The 22576-nt window shown below is 43.7% G+C and overlaps 1 protein-coding gene across 1 annotated transcript in view; it reads right to left on the reverse strand.

The window, feature by feature from the left end:
* Window positions 1–16837, reverse strand: part of LOC308243684 (cytochrome P450 4V2-like) — a 33128-nt gene extending 16291 nt beyond the window's left edge. Inside the window, exons 1-6 of the mRNA XM_080659382.1 lie at window positions 16514–16837; window positions 8943–9055; window positions 7465–7550; window positions 6517–6707; window positions 6068–6137; window positions 4038–4164 (exon numbers count right to left, since the gene is read on the reverse strand). Of these exons, the coding sequence (XP_080515508.1) occupies window positions 4038–4164; window positions 6068–6137; window positions 6517–6707; window positions 7465–7550; window positions 8943–9055; window positions 16514–16727 (801 nt within the window). The 5' untranslated portion in view covers window positions 16728–16837. The remainder of the gene's footprint in view (window positions 1–4037; window positions 4165–6067; window positions 6138–6516; window positions 6708–7464; window positions 7551–8942; window positions 9056–16513) is intronic.
* Between the last annotated feature and the right edge of the window lie 5739 nt (window positions 16838–22576).

Consider the following 22576-nt stretch of genomic DNA (forward strand, 5'->3'; position numbering starts at 1 on the left):
GTGGGCGGGGCTGCAGCCCCACGCCCTTTTGGCCTTGGCCTTGTAATTCAGAGGTCAGCCCCATTTCAAGAGAGAGGATGTGACAAAAAGTGGCAAGGCCACAGGAGGGATAGGAAATGTTTAGGCCATCTTCGGGAAACACAGCTGCCATGGATCTCAGTAACTATGAACAGATAATCTCGGTTCTACAGAAGAGAAAGATGAGACCCAAGGAAGGGAGCCTTCTGCAATACCTCACCCACTCCTCAGACCTGACACTGTGTAGCACTGTTCTTATTGAAAGTAGAGGAACCAAAATGTTTTTAGATCTTTGGTATTTTAGGCAGGAAAGAATTTAGCACATGGAATTGGTGCTTGGGAAATCATTGGAAAGCTGGAGGAGTGCATTTTAGGCTGGGCCCCCAGGAAAGACTCCCTGCCCAGCGGGAGGAGCTGCCCCCTCAACCACAACTGAATTCTAAGACACTCTGGCACAGCTGTGACCCAGGGATCAGGAAACTGCTGTTTCCGCAAGTGCCCTCCAGCTCCCACAAAACAGGTCACTGGGCACTGCCTCTGCCACAACTGCCTATGCACAGCCTGGATTCCGCTGCAGAAACCCTCCACATCTCCGCAAACATGACACCAGCAGCAAACAGCCCAAACTGCAGGAAGGTGCCTCTGTTCCACTTCTGCCTTCAAAATATTGTGTAAGTGCATCCAAATGGCAGAAACAAATTCATATCCTGAAACCTAGCTGCAAAGGAGTTTGGCAATTTCAGACTTTTGTCTAGGAGTGAGATCTTGCCAATGTACCTCATGTGCCTGGTATTGATAAAAATGGGGCCCGGCTGGTGGTGCTCAGTGGTTGAGCATTAATCTATGAAGCAGGAGGTCATGATACGATTCCTGGTCAATTGTCAGGCTTGATCCTCAATAGGGGCGTGCAGGAGGCAGCTGATCAATGATTCTCATCATTGATGTTTCTATCTATCTCTCCTTCTCCCTTTCTCTGAAATCAGTAAATATTTTTTTTAAATGGGGTCATGCTGTATATATGTGTTATAACGAGTTTTTCACTTCATAGATCACTAATGTCTTTCCTGTTAAAACCATCTTATAGAACATTATTTATCATTCATTATAATTTATTTCAGAGAGAAGAAGAGAGAGAAAAACATTGTTCCATTGTTTCCTGCACTCACTGAACTGGGTATTGAATCTGCAACCTGGGCATGTGCCCTGACTGGCAATAAATCCACCACTTTCTGGTATATGGGATGATGCTATGCTGGTACCCTGACCCCAAATTCCAGCCTCCAGAACTGTGAGAAAAATACATTTCTGTTGTTTACGTGACACAAATTTAGGATATTTTGCTATGGCTGTCTGAGCTGACTAATCCTCTATACTAATAAAAGGGTAATATGCTATTTAGACCGGATAGACCAGATGTCTTTCAATGTCCTTCCAGACAAAGCCACAGTAGTGGGGGCTGAGGCAGAGGTGGTTAGGGGCAATCATACAGGCAGGCAGAGCGGTTAGGGGTGATCAGGCAGGCAGGCAGGCAGGCAGAGAGGTTAGGGTAATCAGGCAGGCAGGCAGGCAGAGGCAGTCAGAGGCAATCAGGTAGGCAGGTAGAGGCAGTTAGGGGTGATCAGGCAGGCAGCAGAGCAGTTAGGGGCATCAGGCCAGCAGGCAGAGGTGGTTAGGGGTGATCAAGCAGGCAGGCAGAGGGTTTAAGGGTGATCAGGCAGGCAGGCAGAGTGGTTAGGAGCAATCAGGCAGGCAGGCAGGTGAGCAGTTAGGAGCCAGCAGTCCTGGATTGCTAGAGGGATGACGCAGATTGGAGAGGGTGAAGGCTGGGCTGAGGAACCCCCCACCCATGAACAAATTTCGTGCACCAGGCCTCTAGTACTATCTAATAAAGAGGAAATATGCAAATTGACCATCACACCATCACAAAGATGGCGGCGCCCATAACCACAAGATGGCGGTACCAGGCCCTCAACCCCACCAGAGTCTACAGTCAGTTCAGCCCAGCCGGGGGATGGCAGGTGCAGGGTGCGGCCAGACCGACCCTCAACCCCCCAGCAGCCCAAGGCCAGCCAGAGGCCCAGGCAAGCCTTGGATGGAGGATGCCCAGCTGACACCCGAGGCACAAGCAAGCCTAGGATGAAGGCTGCCCAGCCACCCAGGGCCGCCTGAGGCTCAGGTAACCAGGGCTGTCCAAGGCTTGCACTGCTAGCAGTGGCAGCAGCAGAGGTGTGATGGGGGCGTCGCCTTACTGTGATCACCGGGTTGCCTCCCGCCCCTGAGGGCTCCAGGACTGTGAGAGGGGGCAGGCTGGGCTGAAGGACTCCCCTCCAGTGCATGAATTTTCATGCACCGGGCCTCTTGTTAATATATAATAGACTAATAATAGATCACTCTAATTACCTGTTGTATTGGAGAAAAGAATCACCCTGTATGCTTGCCGCTCCTTCTGCCTGGAATGCTCTTGCCTCAGAAGCCAGCATGACTAGCTTCCTCCCTAGTTTTAGATCTCCGCTGCCCATTGTCACACTGTCAGGGTCACTGCTACCCTAGTCCCTGGAACTCACTCTCTTCCGAAGCCTGCTTTACCTTTTTTCCATTTCACTTACCACCTGGCATTGTATTTGTTATTTAGTGACTTTCTCCTCCAACATCAATGTAGCAGCAAATTTGTCTTTATTCATTCATATATTTCTAACCTTTAGAACACTGCTTGGCATTTTAGAAATGCCCATCAGGTATGTGTTGAATGAGTAAAAGAATGAAAGCCCCTGAGCTTAATTGGGTTACACATTTCAACTTTCTCCTCCTTTCAGGCAATTGTCCAAACCTGCTTCTGCTTTGAATGAACAGATCCCAAGTTCAGTAAGGGCAAGCACCGTGTCCTCTCTTTGAATCTTGATGGAATCCTAGTGCCTGGCACTCAGTATGCAATTTTGTATATTATCCATCCAATCTGGAATTCATTCATTATTGATGCTGATATTAATGCATGAAATTTGAAGACAAGTGTAATTATACCTACAAAATACAAACTGTTCACCGTTCACCTCTTGCCAGGCAATTATGCTATACTCCACTGAGGGCAGCTCACTCCAACATCTCATTCATCTAACATCTAGGGACACTAACCACTTGATCTGTTGGTGGAGGCAGAACCTCATTGTCAGGAAGCAATGCCATCATATTTTTAAACTAAAATTTACAGCAAAGGATAAATATAATTACGTTGGCACTTTTATCAGGACATTTAAATTATAATGCATTTTTTCAATTAAAGTTTGCCTTTCCATAAACATACTTTTAACACAAAGACAGACTATATCCAGAACATTACTATTTCCTTGTCAAAAATTAAATAGTAATATCTAGTTAATTTTTATCTTTTCCAGTTTAAGATACTGCCATAAATGTCCTTTGTCTTGGAAAACCATTGCCTAATCCAAACACTTTTCAGAAGATTCTTATAACACAGGTCCCTGTGTCTTTATTCTCTTAGCACAGCACCCAGTTTGTTAATAAAATACCATAGCTCATATTACATTTTGTAATTATTTATTTATAGACAACCTCCCCAGTAGACTAACCTTCCCCAGGAGGGAACATTAATGACTGGGTATGTTAACAAACATGGGAGTCATGCACTTATAAAAGTTCTAGGCGCCGAAACCGGTTTGGCTCAGTGGATAGAGCGTCGGCCTGCGGACTCAAGGGTCCCAGGTTCGATTCCGGTCAAGGGCATGCACTGTGGTTGCGGGCACATCCCCAGTGGGGGGTGTGCAGGAGGCAGCTGATCGATGTTTCTCTCTCATCGATGTTTCTAGCTCTCTATCCCTCTCCCTTCCTCTCTGTAAAATATCAATAAAATATATTAAAAAAAAAAAAGTTCTAGGAAGTGATAGTGGTAGGGGTTGCACAACATTGTTAATACCCCTAATGCCACTGAATGGTACTTAAAATGGCTATTATGATAAATTTAATGTTATGTCTGTTTATCCACAGTTAAAAAAATTAGGACTTACATTGTTGGTAAAATTATGTAAGATCTTTAGGTTCTTTTTGTGGTCCCATCCTTCTTTAAACAAAAGGTATAAGACATCATGCCAGAACCAAATCGTCTTCATTCTTCGATGTAGCAAATCACTCATCCTATAAAAAGGGTGCAAATGTATCAGCAGATATATCAAAAAGTGCATTGCTTGAGTACCTATTTGGTGCCTGGTCTCAATGAGGGTAATATGTGGCCATGATGATAATTTGTCTTAGCAGCTACTAAGAGCTCTATGCTTTATGCTCAACAATGAAGGCATGGGTTTTACACATCCAAAGAAGCTTAAAAATTAAATGGGTCCTTTAGAGGAATGAAGAATCCATTACAACACATCCTCACTATATGGCCATCTGATCTCTCCTTCTATTTTTCCAGGAAGAGTTCCGGACCTCCCCGAGTTGCCTGTAGCTCTTATACCACAGGGTGGGATGAAATCTGCCTGTTTAATGTCCACGCATTTGCTTGATCAATCCTCTGTCTGTCCTCTTCTCCAGTAAAGTGCCCCTCTGTCACATCCCTGTCCCGAGTCCCTCCCTCAACATTTCCAGTGATGGAGCAGGAAGACCTAGACATGGTCTCCTCCTTTGAGAGCAGCTTCCAGGCCAATTCTGCAGAGTGGCCTTTCCTGGTCACTCAGTCTGTGGGCCCTATTGCTATTTTCTTCTCTAATATCAACTTTATTTTTTATTTTTAAGCAAAGAAAAACAATTATTATAGTTTATAAGCTTATACTTATTTGTTTCGATGCTTGTCTCCCTGTTATTCCGTTTTGTGGACCACTATAAAACTAGTCAGTATCTTGTGTAATGAATGGCAGATTATATATGCTAATATGTGTTAAAATGAAATGGGCAGTGGACTTAAAGTCAGAATTCCTCAAATCAAACCCTGGCCCTGCCTTTTAATAGTTGAATAATCTCAGCAATTTTTCAAAGTAAATATGACTATTTCAATTAAAAAATAATACACAGTGCAGAAAATACGGAAAGAGAAAATTAATAACAACTCAAAAAAAAAAAAACCAAACAAGAGAGAGGAGCACATAACACAAAACAATAATCACAGCTAACATTCTGGAATGATATCTACAAGTTTTTTTTAATGAATAATTTTTTATACCTAGTGGTTATCATGCTAAAAAATATTTTTATCTTTATTTTATCATAAAGCATCAAATGCAATTTCTCAATCTATTATAAAATAATCATTTAAAATTATAACATACCCTGGATGTGCCATAATCTATGCTAATAAAAGGGTAATATGCTAATTAGACCGGATAGGCCAGACGTCTTCCGTACATCTTTCTGGACGTCCTTCTGGATGTCCTTCCAGACAAAGCCATGGTGGCGCAGCCAAGGCAGAGGCGGTTAGGGGTGATCAGGCAGGCAGGCAGAGCAGTTAGGGGTGATCAGGCCAGCAGGGGACAGCGGTTAGGGGCAATCAGGCTGGCAGGGGAGAGCGGTTAGGGGTGATCAGGTCAGTAGGCGAGAGCAGTTAGGGGCGAATGGGTTGGCAGGGGAACAGTTAGAGGCATGAGGCAGGCAGGCAGAGGTGGTTAGGGACGATCAGACAGGCAGGCAGAGGCAGTTAGGATGATCAGAAAGGCAGGCAGACTGGTTAGGGGATATCAGGCAGCCACCTAGTGTGGTGAGGGGCAATAAAGCAGGCAGGCAGGTGAGCAGTTAGGAGACAGGGGTCCCTGTGGGATCAAGCCTAAACCGGCAGTCAGACATCCCCCAAGGGATCCCGGATTGGAGAAGTGCAGGCTGGGGTAACAGACCCCCCTCCCGTGAATGAATTTCATGCACCATGCATCTAGTTTATACAATAAATCCTCTACTTTTAAAATACATGCTTCAATGATTACGCTGATTTTTAATGCAATATTTCATTGTGAAACAATGAAAAAGATACAACACAGACAAAAAATTATTAGTGATATTTTTTAAAGCTTGAATTAATAATAATTTTAAAAATAATTAGAAGGGCTCCGTTTACCTATAAACTGCACGGACATACTCAGAATCACCATTAGTCTGAGCATCAATATTCTTGCCCATAGCTGTTTCTGCAAAATATGGGTAAGAAGCAACCATTCAATTCATGCACATGCCTTGTGTTTAATTTCCAGTGGCAAACACTTGAAAAAAGACCTAAATTCCTATATATGTTAGAATTGTTCCTTTCCCCTTTCACTCTTGCACCTTTTGTTTCTCCTGCTCCCTGTTCCTGCTCCTTCTTCCTTCTGACCTTCCTGGCAGGTTGGCTCTGCTCTGAGCCCTAGCAGTGGGCACGGCTTCTCAGGAGCCTAATTTAGCGGAAGGATCACCCCAAAGAAGCCAATATCCTTTCTAACCCCTTCATTTACCTCCCAATGAAGTGTTATTTTCTATTTGGGCCATTTTCTGTTTACACCATAGCTCTAGAAACAAATCAATGAGACTTACCACAGATGATATCTAAGGCACAAAAAGCGATGTCAAAAAAGCAGTTAAATTTTTCTCCGTCAACATGTTTTTCAAGCTTATTAACCAATATGTTGGCTTGTTCATTCATGACATCTAAGAACTCTTCCAGAATGGTAAAATGGAAAGTGGGTGTTAACAGTTTTCTCCTAGAGCGCCATTTGTCTCCAGTACTAGAAATACAAGACATGGTTACAAAGGAGAGAAAAGCAACATCCAAAACAAATAAAGCATAGTCAAGACAACAAATTCTTCTTAATCCACAGATTCCCAAATGCTTTGGTCAGAATGCCAAGGGGAGAGTCATACACAGTTACAGAATGGGCATATTTTAGATACCCTTCTATATTACTAATATTTAAAAGAGCACTCATCAAAATTGAAAATATTAAAAAGTTTTCTAGATTTCTAAGTTCTGAGTTTCCAAAAATTAGAAATATCCCCCCTTTAGCCAACCTTAAGCCTCTGAAGATCAAGGAGCTCCATGAGTCTACTTTGATCTCTAACATCCTCGAAGTCTCCAAAGTCCCCGCCGAAGTCCTGCTTTCTCTTTCTCAGTTGACGGGTCCTGTTGCTGGATGGCAGCGCCAGGACTGACGTCACTGTGCTCCACTTACTTCTCCGGGGATGACTGCCTTTTTCACTGAATTTTCAAGATTTCCCCGCTCAAAGCTCCCCTGTGCCGTACTCCCTTTACACACTGGCACTTTCTACCGCTCCTTGGAACACTGCTGATCATCATTATTGAATGCCATGGCTGGAGATTACTCTACACCCAGGGTTCCTGTCTCTCAGAGGCCCATTATCACCCAACCTTTTCAGCTTCTCCCTACTACCCGACAGCACATTCTTGCTATAGGAAAACCACCTTGTGTCAATGCCTGACATAAGTTATGCACAAGACAGCTTTACCGATTTACACTGACTTACCTCGTAAGAAGTCCTAGGCCAAGCCATGGTTGTAGGAAGGTGTACAGATAAGACTTGTCAATTTGCTTTGAGCTAGTTAAAATTACCTTAGAAAGAGAAAAAAAGGAAAATGAGAGATAGAGATAAGAAAGCCACCTTAATTATAAGAATACTGGGCTAGAACACAACTACTTTCTAAAGTAACATTTCATAACAATTACTTGGTTGTGGTTCATTTTCATTACTGTGACACAAAGAAATGCAATTAGAGTTTGGAGCAACCAACTGTCACCCACTCTTGGAGACTAGCTGGAGTTGGCTGAAAGGAAAATGTTCAAGATAATTCCCTGACTCCTGCCATGAATTAGGAGCCAAGTGGAGCTGTTTATTGAGGGTAGGAGTGAGGGAAGAGAAGGTGGGTGAATCAAAGGATGACCACATTTAGGGAGATGGAAATCACAAGTTCATGATCAGCTATGTTGAATTGGAGGCATTCAAGTTGCCATAGTCTGAAAGCAGGTGTGCAGCTCAGGAGTGAGGCTTACACTAGGTACGCATTTGAACGTCTCCAGGGTGTAAGTGGCACTGGGAACCATGGGTATAGTTAGGTTGCCTGGAGCCAAAGTAAAGCAGAAAGGATGAGCATATGCACAAAATGCTTCTCAGGCCTCTTGCTGCAGTTCCCTGCTTTGGACAGATCTCTATCCACACAGACTAAGCCCACTGATACTAGACAGCAATGGCTGAAACCCCACGTGTGGCCTCCCGCTATCTCCTCTGGGCCAGTAGATTCTGCAGTGTGGTACCAGAGACACTCTAAGAGTTTTACACAATGAGTAAGAAAGATGTATCCAAGCCAAACAACCCTAGGAAATTGTGCTGTTAATTTTGCTCTAAACAAGAGAGGTCTGTTTCTCCCATTTTTACTTCCTGTACCAAATCCTTTGTCATCAAACTATCAGATAATACCCCAATGTCATGATAATAAATAAAAGAAAGGTAAACAATTTTTAAGAGTACTTTCAATAGTGTGAATTAACAACATCTTCCCCTTCAATATCAGATTAGTGTTCTGTTTTTAAAAAATAACTTGAAATAATAAAAGTATAAAGGATACTCTGAGCATCTCAAGAGAAACACTTATATTTTATTATTCTTATATTTTTGTAATCTTAAAACAGTGCCTGGCAGATATGAGCTCCCCTTATAGAATAATCTATTTATCGTTCTGTTCAACTGGAGACTTCCCAAAAAAGGAGGACAAATATATTACTTGATACCAAATGTGTATAGACATGTAGAAGCTGCTACTCTTCCCAGAACTCAGACTATATCTGGAAAGCATTAATTGGCACCTTCACAGCCTTAGATATTTAATGGAATCCTCATTGCATTGAATTCAATTAAATATAAGGTCATATATTTACTGTTTATTCTTATGAGATTCTCATACCACCAAATATACAGTGAAACATTGATCATAGTCACCATCGACTCACCTCTATAGTTTCCGCCTTATACATGGCTATTACTGGTACTGTGCCAAGCCAGAGTTTTACCATTGGCATATGTCTGTTGCGTTCAGTGTAATGAATCAGCTGCTGGAAAAACTCTAGGAGAAAATATTTAATTTTAAATAAGTTCCTTACTGTGTCTTTTTTGGGTTTTTTACTTTGGCCAACTCACTCAATACCTCCCAGATATTTCACATCTTGAAGCTAAACCACACAGTTGTCCTTACTAAATTATTAATGCATGAATTATGAGGCTAATTTAATTATGAATGATATATGTGCAACAGCCTGGTTAACTGAGAAATGCCAAGCACTGTGGATGTTTGTGGTGACCTTATAAACACTGACGTTGTTCAGTTTCTCCTGACCTGCTTCAGGCCACTATTCTATAGAAAGGGAAACCTGTCTCAACTCTCCAGCCCTGGTAGATACATGCTTCCCTTTCACCCACTCTAAAACAGCATTGAAGTTCCTCAACAAATCGAGATTAGAGCTACTATATGATCCAGCAATTCCTCTTCTGGGTATTTATCTGAAGAACATGGAAACATGAATTCAAAAAGATATATGCACCCCAATGTTAACTGCAGCATTATTTTTACAATAGCCAGGACATGGAAGCAACCATAGGTGTCCATCGATGGATGAATGGATAAAGAAGATGTGATAATATTGGCCCAGCTGGCATGGTTCGGTGGTTGAGCGTTAACCCCATCAGGCCATATGCCTGAGTTGCAGGCTTGACCCCCAGTGTGGGGCATGCAGAAGGCAGCCAATCGATGATTCTCTCTCATCACTGATGTTTCTCTCTCTCTCCCCTTCCCTTCCACTCTGAAATCAATAAAGAACATATATTTTTTTAAAGATAAAACATTGTCATTTGTGATAACATGAATGGATCTTAAGGGTATTATGCTATGTGAAATAAGTCAGACAGACAAGGACAAAAACAGTCTGATTTAACTCATATATGAAATATAAAACAAAAAAGTAATAAATGAACAAATATAACAAAATAAAAACAAATTTAAGGATATAGACAACAGTATAGTGGTTACAGAAGAGAAGGAGAGAGAGAGCAAAGTAGGTAAATGGGGTTAAACAAATGGTAATAGATGGAAACTAGACTTTTGGTTGTGAGCACCAAAAAGCGTATACAGACATCAGATTATACTACTGCACACCTGAAATCTAGATAATGTTATTAACCCATGTTACCTCAAGAAAAAAATAATTAAAAAAAACTCTTCTGTGTTACTAATCCTTCAACTTCTCAAATGTCTCAGGGCCTCTACAGAACCTCTTCCCTTTGTAGAAAACTCTCCTGCTTTTTGTCTAATAACACTTACTTATTCTTCAAGTGTCATCTTAAATGTGATTTTGCTGTGAAGTCTTCTCTGATATTCTAAACAAGATTTCTGGTAATATAACTTCCCACCTTGGCTCCCATTTCTAGTACAGGCACCAGATCTCAGTATTTCTAAATACTGTCCTACAATTAAATAAACCAATTCTTCTTGGAGAAGTCATTGATTTTAGGGCCGAGGCAGAGAAAAATGCCAGAAGAGTGGAATATATTATGGTGCCAGAAAATAAGGAAGTGCTCAAAAAATGGTGGGGCCATGTTGATACACCAAGCAGCCAACCTAAAAAGCTCCTAATACTCCAAACAGGAACAATTTGTGCAACAGAATAAGTAATGATAGAATTAGTTTGTATCACTTCTCTAGTCGATATCTTATAGTTGTCAGTGTACAGACTTTCACCTCCTTGATTAAATTTATTCCTAGATATTTTATTCCTTTTGATTCAATTGTAAATGGGACAGTTTCTTTAATTTCTCTTCCTGATGGTCCATTGTTAGCATAAAGAAATGCAAGTGATTTTTGTATATTGATTCTATATCCTGCAACTTTACTAAATTTATTTATTAATTCTAACATTTTGGGGGTAGGGTGGAGTATCTAGTGTTTCCTACATGAACAATCATGTTGTCTGCATTCTTTTTCTTGCCTAAATGTTCTTATTGGGACCTATAATACTATGTTGAATAAAGTGGTGAGAGTGAGCATCCTTGTCTTCCTGATCTTAGAGGGAAAGCTTTTAACACCACATATGGTGTTCTTGCCAAAAATGTATAACCTCAATGAAACTCTGAAAAAGTAACAGACAAATCCAAACTGAGAGCGATTCTACAAAACACCTTCTCAGATAATGTGTCAAGGTCTTGATGTGTATGGAAAGACTGATAAATGAGCACAGATTAGAAAAGATTAATATTGAAGAACATAACACAAGGAAGCACAACTACTATATGCCAGGTGAGATTTTGAATTGAGTCATGGAACAGGAAAAGAATACGAGGATATGCTGTAAGATGCAGATAAGGGCCGTAGTATTGTTAAGAACATTGGAAAAATAATAATTTTCTAGTTTGCCAATGATACTAATTGTGTAAAATAACACCATCAGAGGAGACTTGCTGGGTATATGGCATATGCAAACTCTATATTATTTTTACAACTTTCCTGTAGTTCTAAAATTATTGGAATAAATAAAAGTTTATAACAAAGGGGAGTTTTATTATTCTGAAGCTGAAGAATAAAAAGTAAGCTGGAGGAAGATTTTAAAATATTTCGTTAGTAATAGAGAAACACATACACACAATATATCCTATCTAATAAAGAGGTAATATGCTAATTGACCGTCACTCCAACACATAAGATGGCCACCCCCAAGTGGATATAAGATGGCCGCCACAAGATGGCCAGCAGGGGAGGGCAGTTGGGGGTGATCAGGACTGCAGGGGAGGGCAGTTAGGGGTGACTGGCCGGCAGGGGGGAACAGTTGGGGGAACGAGGCCTGCAGGGGAGGGAAGTTGTGGGGGACCAGGCCTGCAGGGGAGGGCAGTTAGGGGCAACCAGGCCTGCATGAGAGGGCAGTTGCAGGGGGGAGGGGAAGGCCTGCAGGGCAGGGCAGTAAGGAGTAACCAGGCCTGCAGGGGAAGGCAGTTGGGGGTGACCAGGCCTGCAGGGGAGGGGACCAGGCCTGAAGAGGAGGGCAGGTGGGGGTGACCAGACCGGCAGGGGTGGCCAGTTAGGGGTGACCATGCTGGCCAGGGAGGGAAGTTAGGGGTGACCGGGCCCGCAGGGGACGGCAGTTAGGGGCAATCGGGCCAGCCATGGAGCAGTTAGGCATTGATCAGGTTGGCAAGGGAGTGGTTAGGGGGTGATCAGGCTGGCAGGCAGAAGCGGTTAGGGGCAATCAGGCAGGCAGGCAGGTGAGCGGTTGGAAGTCAGCAGTCCTGAATTGTGAGAGGGATGTCCGACTGGCCATTTAGGCCCGATTCCACCGGGATCGGGCCTAAATGGGCATTCACACATCCCTCAAGGGGTCTCAGATTGGAGAGCATGCAGGCTGGGCTAAGACACACCCCCACACTCCGTGCACAAATTTCGTGCACTGGGCCTTTAGTATATATATAAAAGCCTAATATGCAAAGTGTCCCCTCGGGAGTTCAACCAACTGGGAGTTCCATCGCTTGCTATGACATGTGCTGTCCATCAGGGGGCAGTGCAGAACGATGGAAGGCCCTGGCCGGCGGCCGGCAGCTGCTTGGGACCCTACCCATGCACGAATTTGTACACTGGGCCACTAGTATATAAATAATTGGCTATGTCTACATTTCCTTGGATGTAGGAAAAAATTTGGCATGGGAATGTGACAAAAATGTGGAAGAGATGTCATATTGAATATAAGAAAGAATCATTAAGCTAAAAAGAATAACTGAGAAGCACTGAGGAAAATGTAGGGATTAGATAGCGAAGTTTGGTAATCAATCAAGTCAGTTTCCTATGACATGTCTAGCTATAAGAATGAATATGAAGGAAGTACCTTACTTCTTCTTGAAAACACAACATGCTCACACATGCATTCCACAGGCAAGGAACATGTACCACCAAAGACCAGATTCCTACTCTCAGGGAATTTATACTCATAGGAGATGGTCACTGTGGTACTAATCACAGTATCAGGTCAAAAGAAATGGGGGCTAAATTAGAAGGTTAAGTCTGAGGAGTTCTCGATTTTCATTGAAAGGACTGGAGAAATTCCAAGAAAGAGATGGCATTTGAGCATAAAAGAATGAGTTCGCTTTTTATAGGAAGAAAAAGGAAGTTAGGGTAAACCAAGCAGCAGAAATAGTGGAGCAGAGGCAGGGAGGTCTGAAAATGGCCTATAGGTTTAGCCAAAGCACAGGATGGGGATGACAACATTGATAGATGAGCTTGGAGTGCTGGAAGGCTAAAGGAGTTGGGTTTTCTTTTACAGTCTCTAGGCAATGTCTGAAAGTTCCTGAGGAGTGCTAGAACCACAGTTATATTTTAGGACAATAACACGGAGGTGTGTGGGATCTGTGGACAACTTGGTATTCCTATTCCAAGGATACAGGAAGCTACTGGGGGTGGAATTCCATGCAGCCAGTGTTAGGGGCGCTGGTCCTGCTTTATGGCCGGTCCTTATATTGGGTGTGGGGAAATGGTGACCAGTAATCCCAACAACACTGAAGAGTGAGGAAAGTTGGGGAGGTAACCCTTTCTGTATGGAAATCCCTGAGGCCCATTGGGGAATGCAGCCCAGCATTCAGAAAGGTCAAACAATGGCAAACTCTGGGTCAGCTCAGGAAATATTAAATTGGTGTGTGTGACCCAGAGTGGGGGTTGGGTGGGGTGGGGGAACACAGTGACTAAAGAATTGGGGTACAGGGTCCAGCCCTCAGAGAAAAGACCTGGCAAAGGTTAGACAGAGCCCATGTCAAACAACATGAGGTCACGGGAGGACTAGGTTCTAATTAGGTTAGGAAATGAGGCCTCTCATGAGGAGGGAGGGGTAAGGAGAGCAGACTGGCTGGGAGGCATGTGGTACCCAGGCTTTTCTAGGCAAAGGGAATGCTCCCTTGACAGCAGCAGGACTAATGCCCACAGCACTGTGGCACCTGAGGTTTTGATGGGTTGTTTTAATGGGAATTTGGGCCCCACCGACAGATTGACATGGAATAAAAAAACAACTATTAAACTTTCCAGCTCTTTTCCATGCCAATACATGTTCACATACTCAACTACCCCTGCTGCTTCTCCCATCGCTCAGCTCCCCCCACCCCTGGGCTTCAGGGCAAGCTGCTCACATTGCAGCGGGAGAGACTATAAAGCACAGGGATGTCCATTGCACGTGACACGGAAGAAACAGTAATTATTGTTCAAAGCGTTTGCACATTTGGGCCCCTCCAAACCCAATAATGAGTCTTCTAAGCCAGCTGACATTCATTCTGTCATTTATTTGCTGTGGAAGGTAATTAAACACCAGAGCAGAGCTAAGGGTTTTCGATGCCTTATGTCTTTTATGCCTCACCACAGTCAGGTGACAAACACTATTACAGAAGTTAGTGAGCAACTGAGGAAGTTGTGCACAGCTGAGTGGTTGCACCATACCACAGCGCTGGTAAGTACAGGCCTGGCTTTGTACCCCAGGCACCCACACACACTGTGCCATCCTCCCCATCACATCACCCCGATTCAAAATGCCTTCCCGTCAAACCACTGGCTAAACTGCTGTGAAAGGAGCTAGGTCAGATCAACAGTGTCAAAATATGTGTCGCATGGCCATAGCCACTGCCTTGGTCTGGGCTGACAGAGGAGACAGGGAAATCAAAATCCGTGGTTTGACGGCCTCAGGTGGGCCCCATAGCAGGGAGCAGCTGGGGAAGACAGGTGCTGACAAAAAGGACTGGAAAAGCAAAAGATAGAGTTCAACAGCCTAGTTGGGAGTCAGTTGCAATTCCCCAGGTGAGACTTCTGAGGCCAGAATGCGGATGGTAGCCACACAATGAAGGGCGCAGCCTCCTGTATAAGACACAAGGGTATTGAGGATGGGGAATACACCTTTAAATGTTGTGCTATGCCCAGTTTGCTGAGCTCAATGCTGGGCACAAAGGAGGGCCTCAAATAAGTGCATGATTGACAATGAAAAAATTGGCTCAAACCAAGTTCTGGACAATGGTCTAGAAAATGCACGCATTAAATCTAATCCTCAAAGGAACTGCAATATAGTGACTTTTACAAGTAGAGGGTAACACACTCTAACTTAAAGAGTTTTAAACAACTTGAAAAGTCAAGCAATTTGGTTACAAGCAGAAAGGGACCAAAGGTTGCTCTCATGCCCAGATCCTGTAGTGGTTGATGCATTAAAAAGTCCCCTTGAGAAAGATACTGTGTTATCATTCTCTTCTCTCCGGAAGTAACTGTAAGGAGAATTACTTTAAATAATCCAATAACTCACAGTTCGTTTTGAAATGGATCTTATTCATCAGAGATTTCAATTCTTAGAAAAATTCGCCCAAAAGACTATGATGAGATTTCTTAAGTATATTGTTTCCTGTTGGGGAGGAGGGGTCTATATTTCTACACCATTCTTTTTTAATATTATAAATCTTCCCTTTGGGTAGAAGGGAAGATTAGCTCTGCCTTTAGTGTTCGCCATGATGATTTTTACAAATGCAGTTTTCATATCGCCATGATGATTTTTACAAATGTAGTTTTCATATATCAAAATTTGCTGCATCACTTGCAACATTAGTCACATTGATGTTTGGTTGGTTAAAAGTTCACTTGGATTTCTTCTGCCAGAAACGTTTTCTATATTTTGGCAACACTCTCCCATGAGGCCTCATGGATTCCTGTGAAGTTGAAATGACAGCATTAAACTTGCTGTATGCCTTTTGGGGCAGGCCTTGAAGAAAAGCATCATAATTCATTGTTGTTATGTAACCTCCTTAGAAGAGCCAAGGAGGAATGAAAGTTGTGGTGAAGTCTTATGATTTCTGGAGAGAGAGGCTCTGGTCTTAAGTGCATTTCTTGTCCCTTATTTTGCAGAGAGAGATTGAGAGAGAGAGAGAGAGAGAAGTTATAAGTTATGTCTGCCTTTAGGACTTTAAAAGTAAAGACTGAAGAAAAAACAGGTGGTGTTTTTTGTTGTTTTTGTTTTTCTTATTAAATATATTTTTATTGATTTCAGAGAGGGAAAGAGAGGGAGAGAGAGATAGAAACATCAATGATGAGAATCATTGATCAGCTGCCTCCTGCACGCCCCCCACTGGGGATGGAGCCTGCAACCCAGGCATATGCCCTTGACCAGAATCAAACCAGGGACCCTTTAGTCTGCAGGCCAAAGCTCTAACCACTGAGCCAAGCCGGCTAGTGCTACAGGCAGTGTTTTAAGATAGCAGCAGCCAGGAGTTGGGAAAATGAGAAGAGAAAAAGCAGAAGGGCGAGAGTTTAGAAACACTGCACTTATATGTAATGAAAACTGGAGAGAGCTGGGAACCCATTAACCAGGGGGTGATAAAGTTGCCCTTTGCCCAGGAGCCTGCATCTCCAGTCCTGACACTCCAGGGGGGCAAGCGGGCTGGTGGTGCTCAGGAGGTGCTCCCGAGCTTCGGTTCCCTGCAAGGGGCCCAACAGCCCGTGACGGGGATGGGGCCGCCTGGGCGCGCAGTCCCTTACCTTTCCCTCCTCGCTCCATGATCAGTATGTGTCCCACAAAGGGGTAGGCGCCCGAAATGGTAGGGATGGGCCTCATTTGCAGCCAGTTATGCGCATAGCTCGCCATCATCTGCAGGAAGCTCAGGATGAGGGTGGCGCCCGCCAGGGAGATGGCGCTGAGCGAGCCCCAGAGCAGCAGCTTCTGCCCGACGTGCACCAGCCAGACGGCCATCATCGCGCCAGCGGTCGGCTCCGCAAGGGGACTGAGACCCAGAACCTTGGGGAAGGGAGCTTAGGGTCTGGGCCTGATCCAGCCGCTGCCGTTCAAGCGCGGGGCCCTGGGTGGAGTCCCGCAATCCCTGGGCGGAGGCAGCGGGCCGGGAGGGCGGGGGAGAGGGTGGCGCCAGGCCCAATCGCCTCTCCCTCCTCCAGCAACCACAAGCCCAGGCGCGTCAGAAGCGGGACTTTCCGCGCAGGGACCGCCCTGCCTCCTGGGGACTGGGTTGGGGCCTCCCAGGCTGGGTGGAAAGCGCCGCGGGTTGTTGCTGTGCAGACAAACGCCTGAGTAACGCGCTGGGGCCTCTGTGTTTGGTTCAAACAGAAACGAAAGCCGGGAAGACCGATGCTGAAGGCAGAGTGCGCTGAGAAGAAATGAAGGCACTTAAGGGGCGTGGGGAGGAGAATGGGGTGCAATTTAGGGCAACTTCAGGATGGAGAGGCGCCCTGGGGCTGGGGAGGGCTGATTTCCGTTAAGGAGTGAGCGGTATGTTTTAGAATGGAAGTAAAGGGGCACCGGGTTTGAAGTTCGGTTTGGGGTTAGTTTTTCCCTGGCTGGGCGCCTAGCCTCCTGATACTTCCTTGTGCAAACAGGAGTGTCTTCTCACTTGGGACTGGCTGCGCGCAGGAGGTGGGTTGCATCCTGGCTGAGCTTCAGGGTCATTCAGAACAGCTCCCTACTTTGACCTGGGACTCCAACCTGAGGGAGTAGGTAAAATTCGTCATCAGGTCACGGGAGAGCTGAATAATGTTCTTGTGATCCCAATGGTTTCCAAATTATCCTCGGGACCAAGAGAACATCGGGGCGGGTAGGAGAGGATGAAGGGCAAGGTCTCTGGCAGAGGTAGAGATAAGAGATGCTGGCAGAGCAGGGCCTGGATAAAGGAACAATAATTATGAAGTAACTCCCAAAGACAAACAACTGAGCCTATGGGAGGGAGGGAGGGAGGGAGGGAGGGAGGAAGGAAGGAAGGAAGGAAGGAAGGGAGGGAGGGAGGGAGGGAGGGAGGGAGGGAGGGAGGGAGGGAGGGAGGGAGGGAGGGAGGGAGGAAGGAAAGGGGAATGATGGTGAGAAGGGTGCCCCAATTCTGCCCGATGGCTGTGTTCACTGACTACGAATTTTCCTTCTTCAGGTAGCGGGACCCCAATCCTGACTCTGGTTCTCTTTTGTGCAGGTGATCCTTCCTACAAAGGCGCTGGGCTGGGAGTGTCCCTCTCCTGGGAGCAGGTCCATAGTGACAGGGGAGACGCCAAGGGAGATGACATAAGTGGAGAAACGCCCTGGATCCCTACTTTGCTCAATCCCCCCCCCCCCTCCGTTTTACTTGCAGCTCCTGTACAGATTGTAGGGCCTCTACAGGGCAGAGAAAAACATGCTTAAGGCTTTTCTCCAACTGATTTTTTTAAGTCATCTGTCTGCACTGACGTGGGAAAAGGTTCAGGAACTAGTAAGTGAAAGATAAACCTTAAAGCTGCAGAACAGAGTACATAATGTAATGCCATCTTTGGGGAGAAAAAAAGTTTCGTTCTCTGCAGCTAGACTACTGTCTGGGAGGAAAAACACTGGTCAACCTTATGGGATGTCCACGGAGAAGAACTTACATTCTTTATTTTATTCACTTGGATATTATTTCATCTGTTTAAGACTTTACAATATATTTTCTTTACTATCTTTAAGTAGATCTCATCTCTCTAAACGTCTATCACAGCTATGAAACTATGGGATTTGTCTGTATCTGACTCTGCTCATCTCTGTGGACAAAACAAGGACTATGTAACCACAACCCCGAAGAGGTGGAGAAGGGGGAGGGCGGAGTGCTTCAGGCAGCAGCCAACATGAGCAGGACGTGCTCCAAAGCAGAGAAGGGTGTGCTGGGTTCAAGAAAGTGTGCAGGGGACCCCTGCTTGGAGCACAGGGTGGCTCAGGGTGACCAGGACAAGACGATGTTCACAGGTAGCATGGAGCCAGCTTGAATGGACCTTGACTCCCAGGCTTAGAAATTGAATCTTTATTTTGAAGGCCATTTGTGGGTGAGACAGAGAGCACAGAGGATTTTTTAAAAGGGACAATAAAACAAAAGCCCTGTCTCTTTGTTCCTGAGTCTTCGTTCTCATCCTATTTGTTACCAGATATTTCAGACTAGACTGGTCAGATGGCCAAGCGTGAGAGAAACCCATGGCGACACCCTTCTCTCCTGGCAGCCAAGTTCACAGTGTTGCACCTTCGAATGTCCACCCTGAAACATAATGAATCTCTGTGTGGGGAGCATGGCATTGCCACGGTGAAGACCATCTACCTACATTTATCACCGCTATGTCAGCTTCATGGCACTCATCCAGCCGAGTAGGGAGCTGTCTCCTAACTTTGTCTCTTGAAGATTCTTTCTATATTAAAGGACAACTTTCTTTCCACTTGGAAGATCTTGGCTACTCTACCCTGCTTGAAATACATGCCTTTGAAAGTTAAAGTCATGGGCCAGAATAAGTTATAAACTACAGCAAAGCTTTGTGAATGTTAACACTTTGATTTCCTTTAAATTTCTGTCACTTGGAATGATTGCTAATATGGAAAAGATGTTTAATATAGATTTAAAAAAACAAATGCTGGCTAAATATAAAAGTATATTATTCACATGCTTATACATAGCAAATTATCAGGATAAGAGGACACTGTCATGAATTGTTGAATCACTAAGATCAGATAAAGTGTACTTTACTTAAAAAGTACAGTTTTATGGACAAGCATCATCAGTTCTATGTGACTACCCCCAGGTCATACAATAGAACAGGAAATCATACTGTATGTACTCTTTTGTATCTGTCTTCTTAAACTCAACATTATTCCTGTGTGATGACTCTATATTGTGGTGTGTAGTATTTTTCATAACTGTGTACTATTCCATTGTTTATACTACAACTTATTAGCCATTTTGTGACCAATGGTTGTTTCAGATGTCATATATACAGGGAATTTCAAAATAATGTATACACACTTTTAACAGCTGATAGCTCAATTTTGAAAATGAAATGTATTTTAATAAACTCTGCCTTTACAATTATTAAAAGTGTGTATACATTTTTGGGACACCATATATATATATATATATATATATATATATATATACACACACACACACACACATATACACATATATATCTTATTAATTCTGTTTCTATGGAGATTCCTGACTACTATAATCATCTTATTAAATGGATTTCTATTATTTGATGTTTTTGAGGCTACTATAAGTAGTAGCTTTTACATTTTATTATCTAACTAGGGGCCCGGTGCATGAAATTTGTGCACTGGGGGTGTGGGGTTCCCTCAGCCCAACCTGCCCCCTCTCACATACTGGGAGCCCTCAGGGGATGTCCCATGGGGAGCGGGCCTAAGCTGCAGTCTGGCCTCCCTTTGTGGGAGGCGACCGGGCTGATCAGGGGAAGGCACCAGCCCCATCACCCCGCTGATGCAGCCACTGCCAGTCACCACAGCCACCAAGGTGTTTTCATCAACACGGACTCCAATCCCTTCACCATGAAAAAATGACAACTTTCTTTAGGCATTTTCAAGATGCGTCTTTTATGGGATATGACATTTCTTTCTTTATTTTTTTTTTTCATCCTCACCCGAGGATATGTTTCCATTGACTTTTAGAGAATGTGGAAGAGAAAGGGAAAGACAGAGAGAAACATCAAAGTGAGAGGAAGACTTTGATTGGTTGCCTCCTGCATGAGCACTGACCTGGGCCCTGGCCAGCGAGGAGCCTGCAACCTAGGTACATGCCCTTGATCAGAATTGAACCCAGACCCTGCGGTCGACAGGCCGAGGCATTATCCACTGAGCCAAACCGGCTAGGGCAGGATATGACATTTCTTAGCCCTCCAGCAGCGGACCTTCGTTTTTTTCTCCAGAAGTGTGGTGGAAAAACCCTAGATCACCTTTTTGGATTCTTATACCCAAGTTACTAAGAATATTACCAATGGCATACAGGAAGCTTAGCCAATGAGCTGTCAGAAAAGGTATTTCCTCTGTAGTTCATACCAATCGCTGGCTCCGCCCCTGCCCCCTCGGCTCTGATTGCAGGCTTGGCCCTGCCCAGGAGCCCCCTGGCTCAGGCCCTTCCCAGGCTGCTCAGGGCCCACATGGGGCTTACCTCAGAGTGACCTGGGTGCCAGGATGTTCCCGGGACCCAGGCGCTGGGTGCCTATGTATGCAAATTAACTTCCATCTTTGTTGGGTTAATTTGCATACTCACTCTGATTGGCTATGGTCATAGCGGAGGTACGGTCAATTTACATGTTTATCTATTATTAGGTAAGATTATTGTTAATATGTAGAAAGGCAAATGCATTTTATGTTGACCTTGTATTCAATGAGTTTGCTAAAATCACATACTGATTTTTAAGTATATCTGTAGATTATTTTGGATTTTCTACCTACACAATGATGTTTTTTATGAAGAATGATTTTTTTCCTTTCTCCCAATGTTTAAGACCCTCTGTATTTTAATCTGGCCCTATCAAGCTGGCCAGGACATCCTGTATAGTGATGAATAACTTTGGTGGCTAGCAGAAACTTTGTAATTGCTTCTGGTCTCAGTGGGTAGAGTTGAATATTTTACCTTTAAGTGTGAAGTTTGCTGTAGGGTTTTGTTTTTTTTTTATCTCACTAAATACCCATAAGCAAATAATATTTGTTCCCTACTCTCCCTAGATTACTACGAAGTTTTATTATGAATGAATTTTCTCAAAGACTGTCTCTGTTTATTGAGACTATCACATGTTCATTTTCTTTACATCATTTGTTCACTGATTATTTTTCACATGGTGGACCAAACCTGAATGCCTTACAGAGATCTGATTTGGATGGCATTTATTACCCATTTCATACCTGCCTGATTGGATTTGCCACGATCTTGCTTAGGAGTGTATCGTCTGTGTTCAGAGATGAGATTGGACTCTTTTTTTTTATAATACCCTTATCAGTTTTTATATAAAGGTTATGCTAGCCTTAGAAAATAACTTCCTATTACCTTGAAAAACATTTTATGTGGGAGTTATCGATGCTATATTTTCCTTAAATATTTGGAAGAATTAACCCTGGAAGTCATCAGGACTTGGAATTCTCTTTGAGAGAAGGATTTTAATTATACATTTGAGTCTATAATGGATATAAACCTCTCCAGGTTTCCTATTTCTTCTTCGTCTGGTGATAAGTAATATTCTTCAAGGAGTTTAAACATTTCATCTAAACTATCATACCAAATTAGTCATAGTATCCTGGTTAAATTCTAACATCTGTAAGATCGGCAGTGATATGCCCATTTTTATTCTTTGAAAAACTTTTCCCTCCATTTGACTTCAAGGATTCTACATTCTCTTGACTTTTATTCTCCCTCACCAGTCATTTTTATTGTCTGCTTCGCTGTTTTCTTTTCACATCCTGTACCTCTAGATGATAAAGAGGGTCAGAACTCTTTCCCTGCGTCTTTGTACTCACTCTCTTGGTTATCTCATCCATTTCAGTACCTAAATACCATCTCTCTGCTGAATTATACTTCCCAGTCTATACCTTTTCTCTAAACCCCAGGTGTAGATACCCAAATACCTCAACATCTCCACTTAGGCATCCAATAGGCATCTCAAACATAACATGTCCCAGCCAACGCCTTGAAGTCAATATTGATTCATTCTTTATTTACATTTCATATCTAATTCCACAGCAAATCTCACTGACTTAACTTCCAAAACACATCCAAAGTCCTCTGACTTTGAGCAGCTACATCACTGTCATATGACTGAAACATT

This window comes from Plecotus auritus, assembly GCF_963455305.1.
Source record: "Plecotus auritus genome assembly, chromosome: 3".
NCBI lineage: Eukaryota > Metazoa > Chordata > Mammalia > Chiroptera > Vespertilionidae > Plecotus > Plecotus auritus.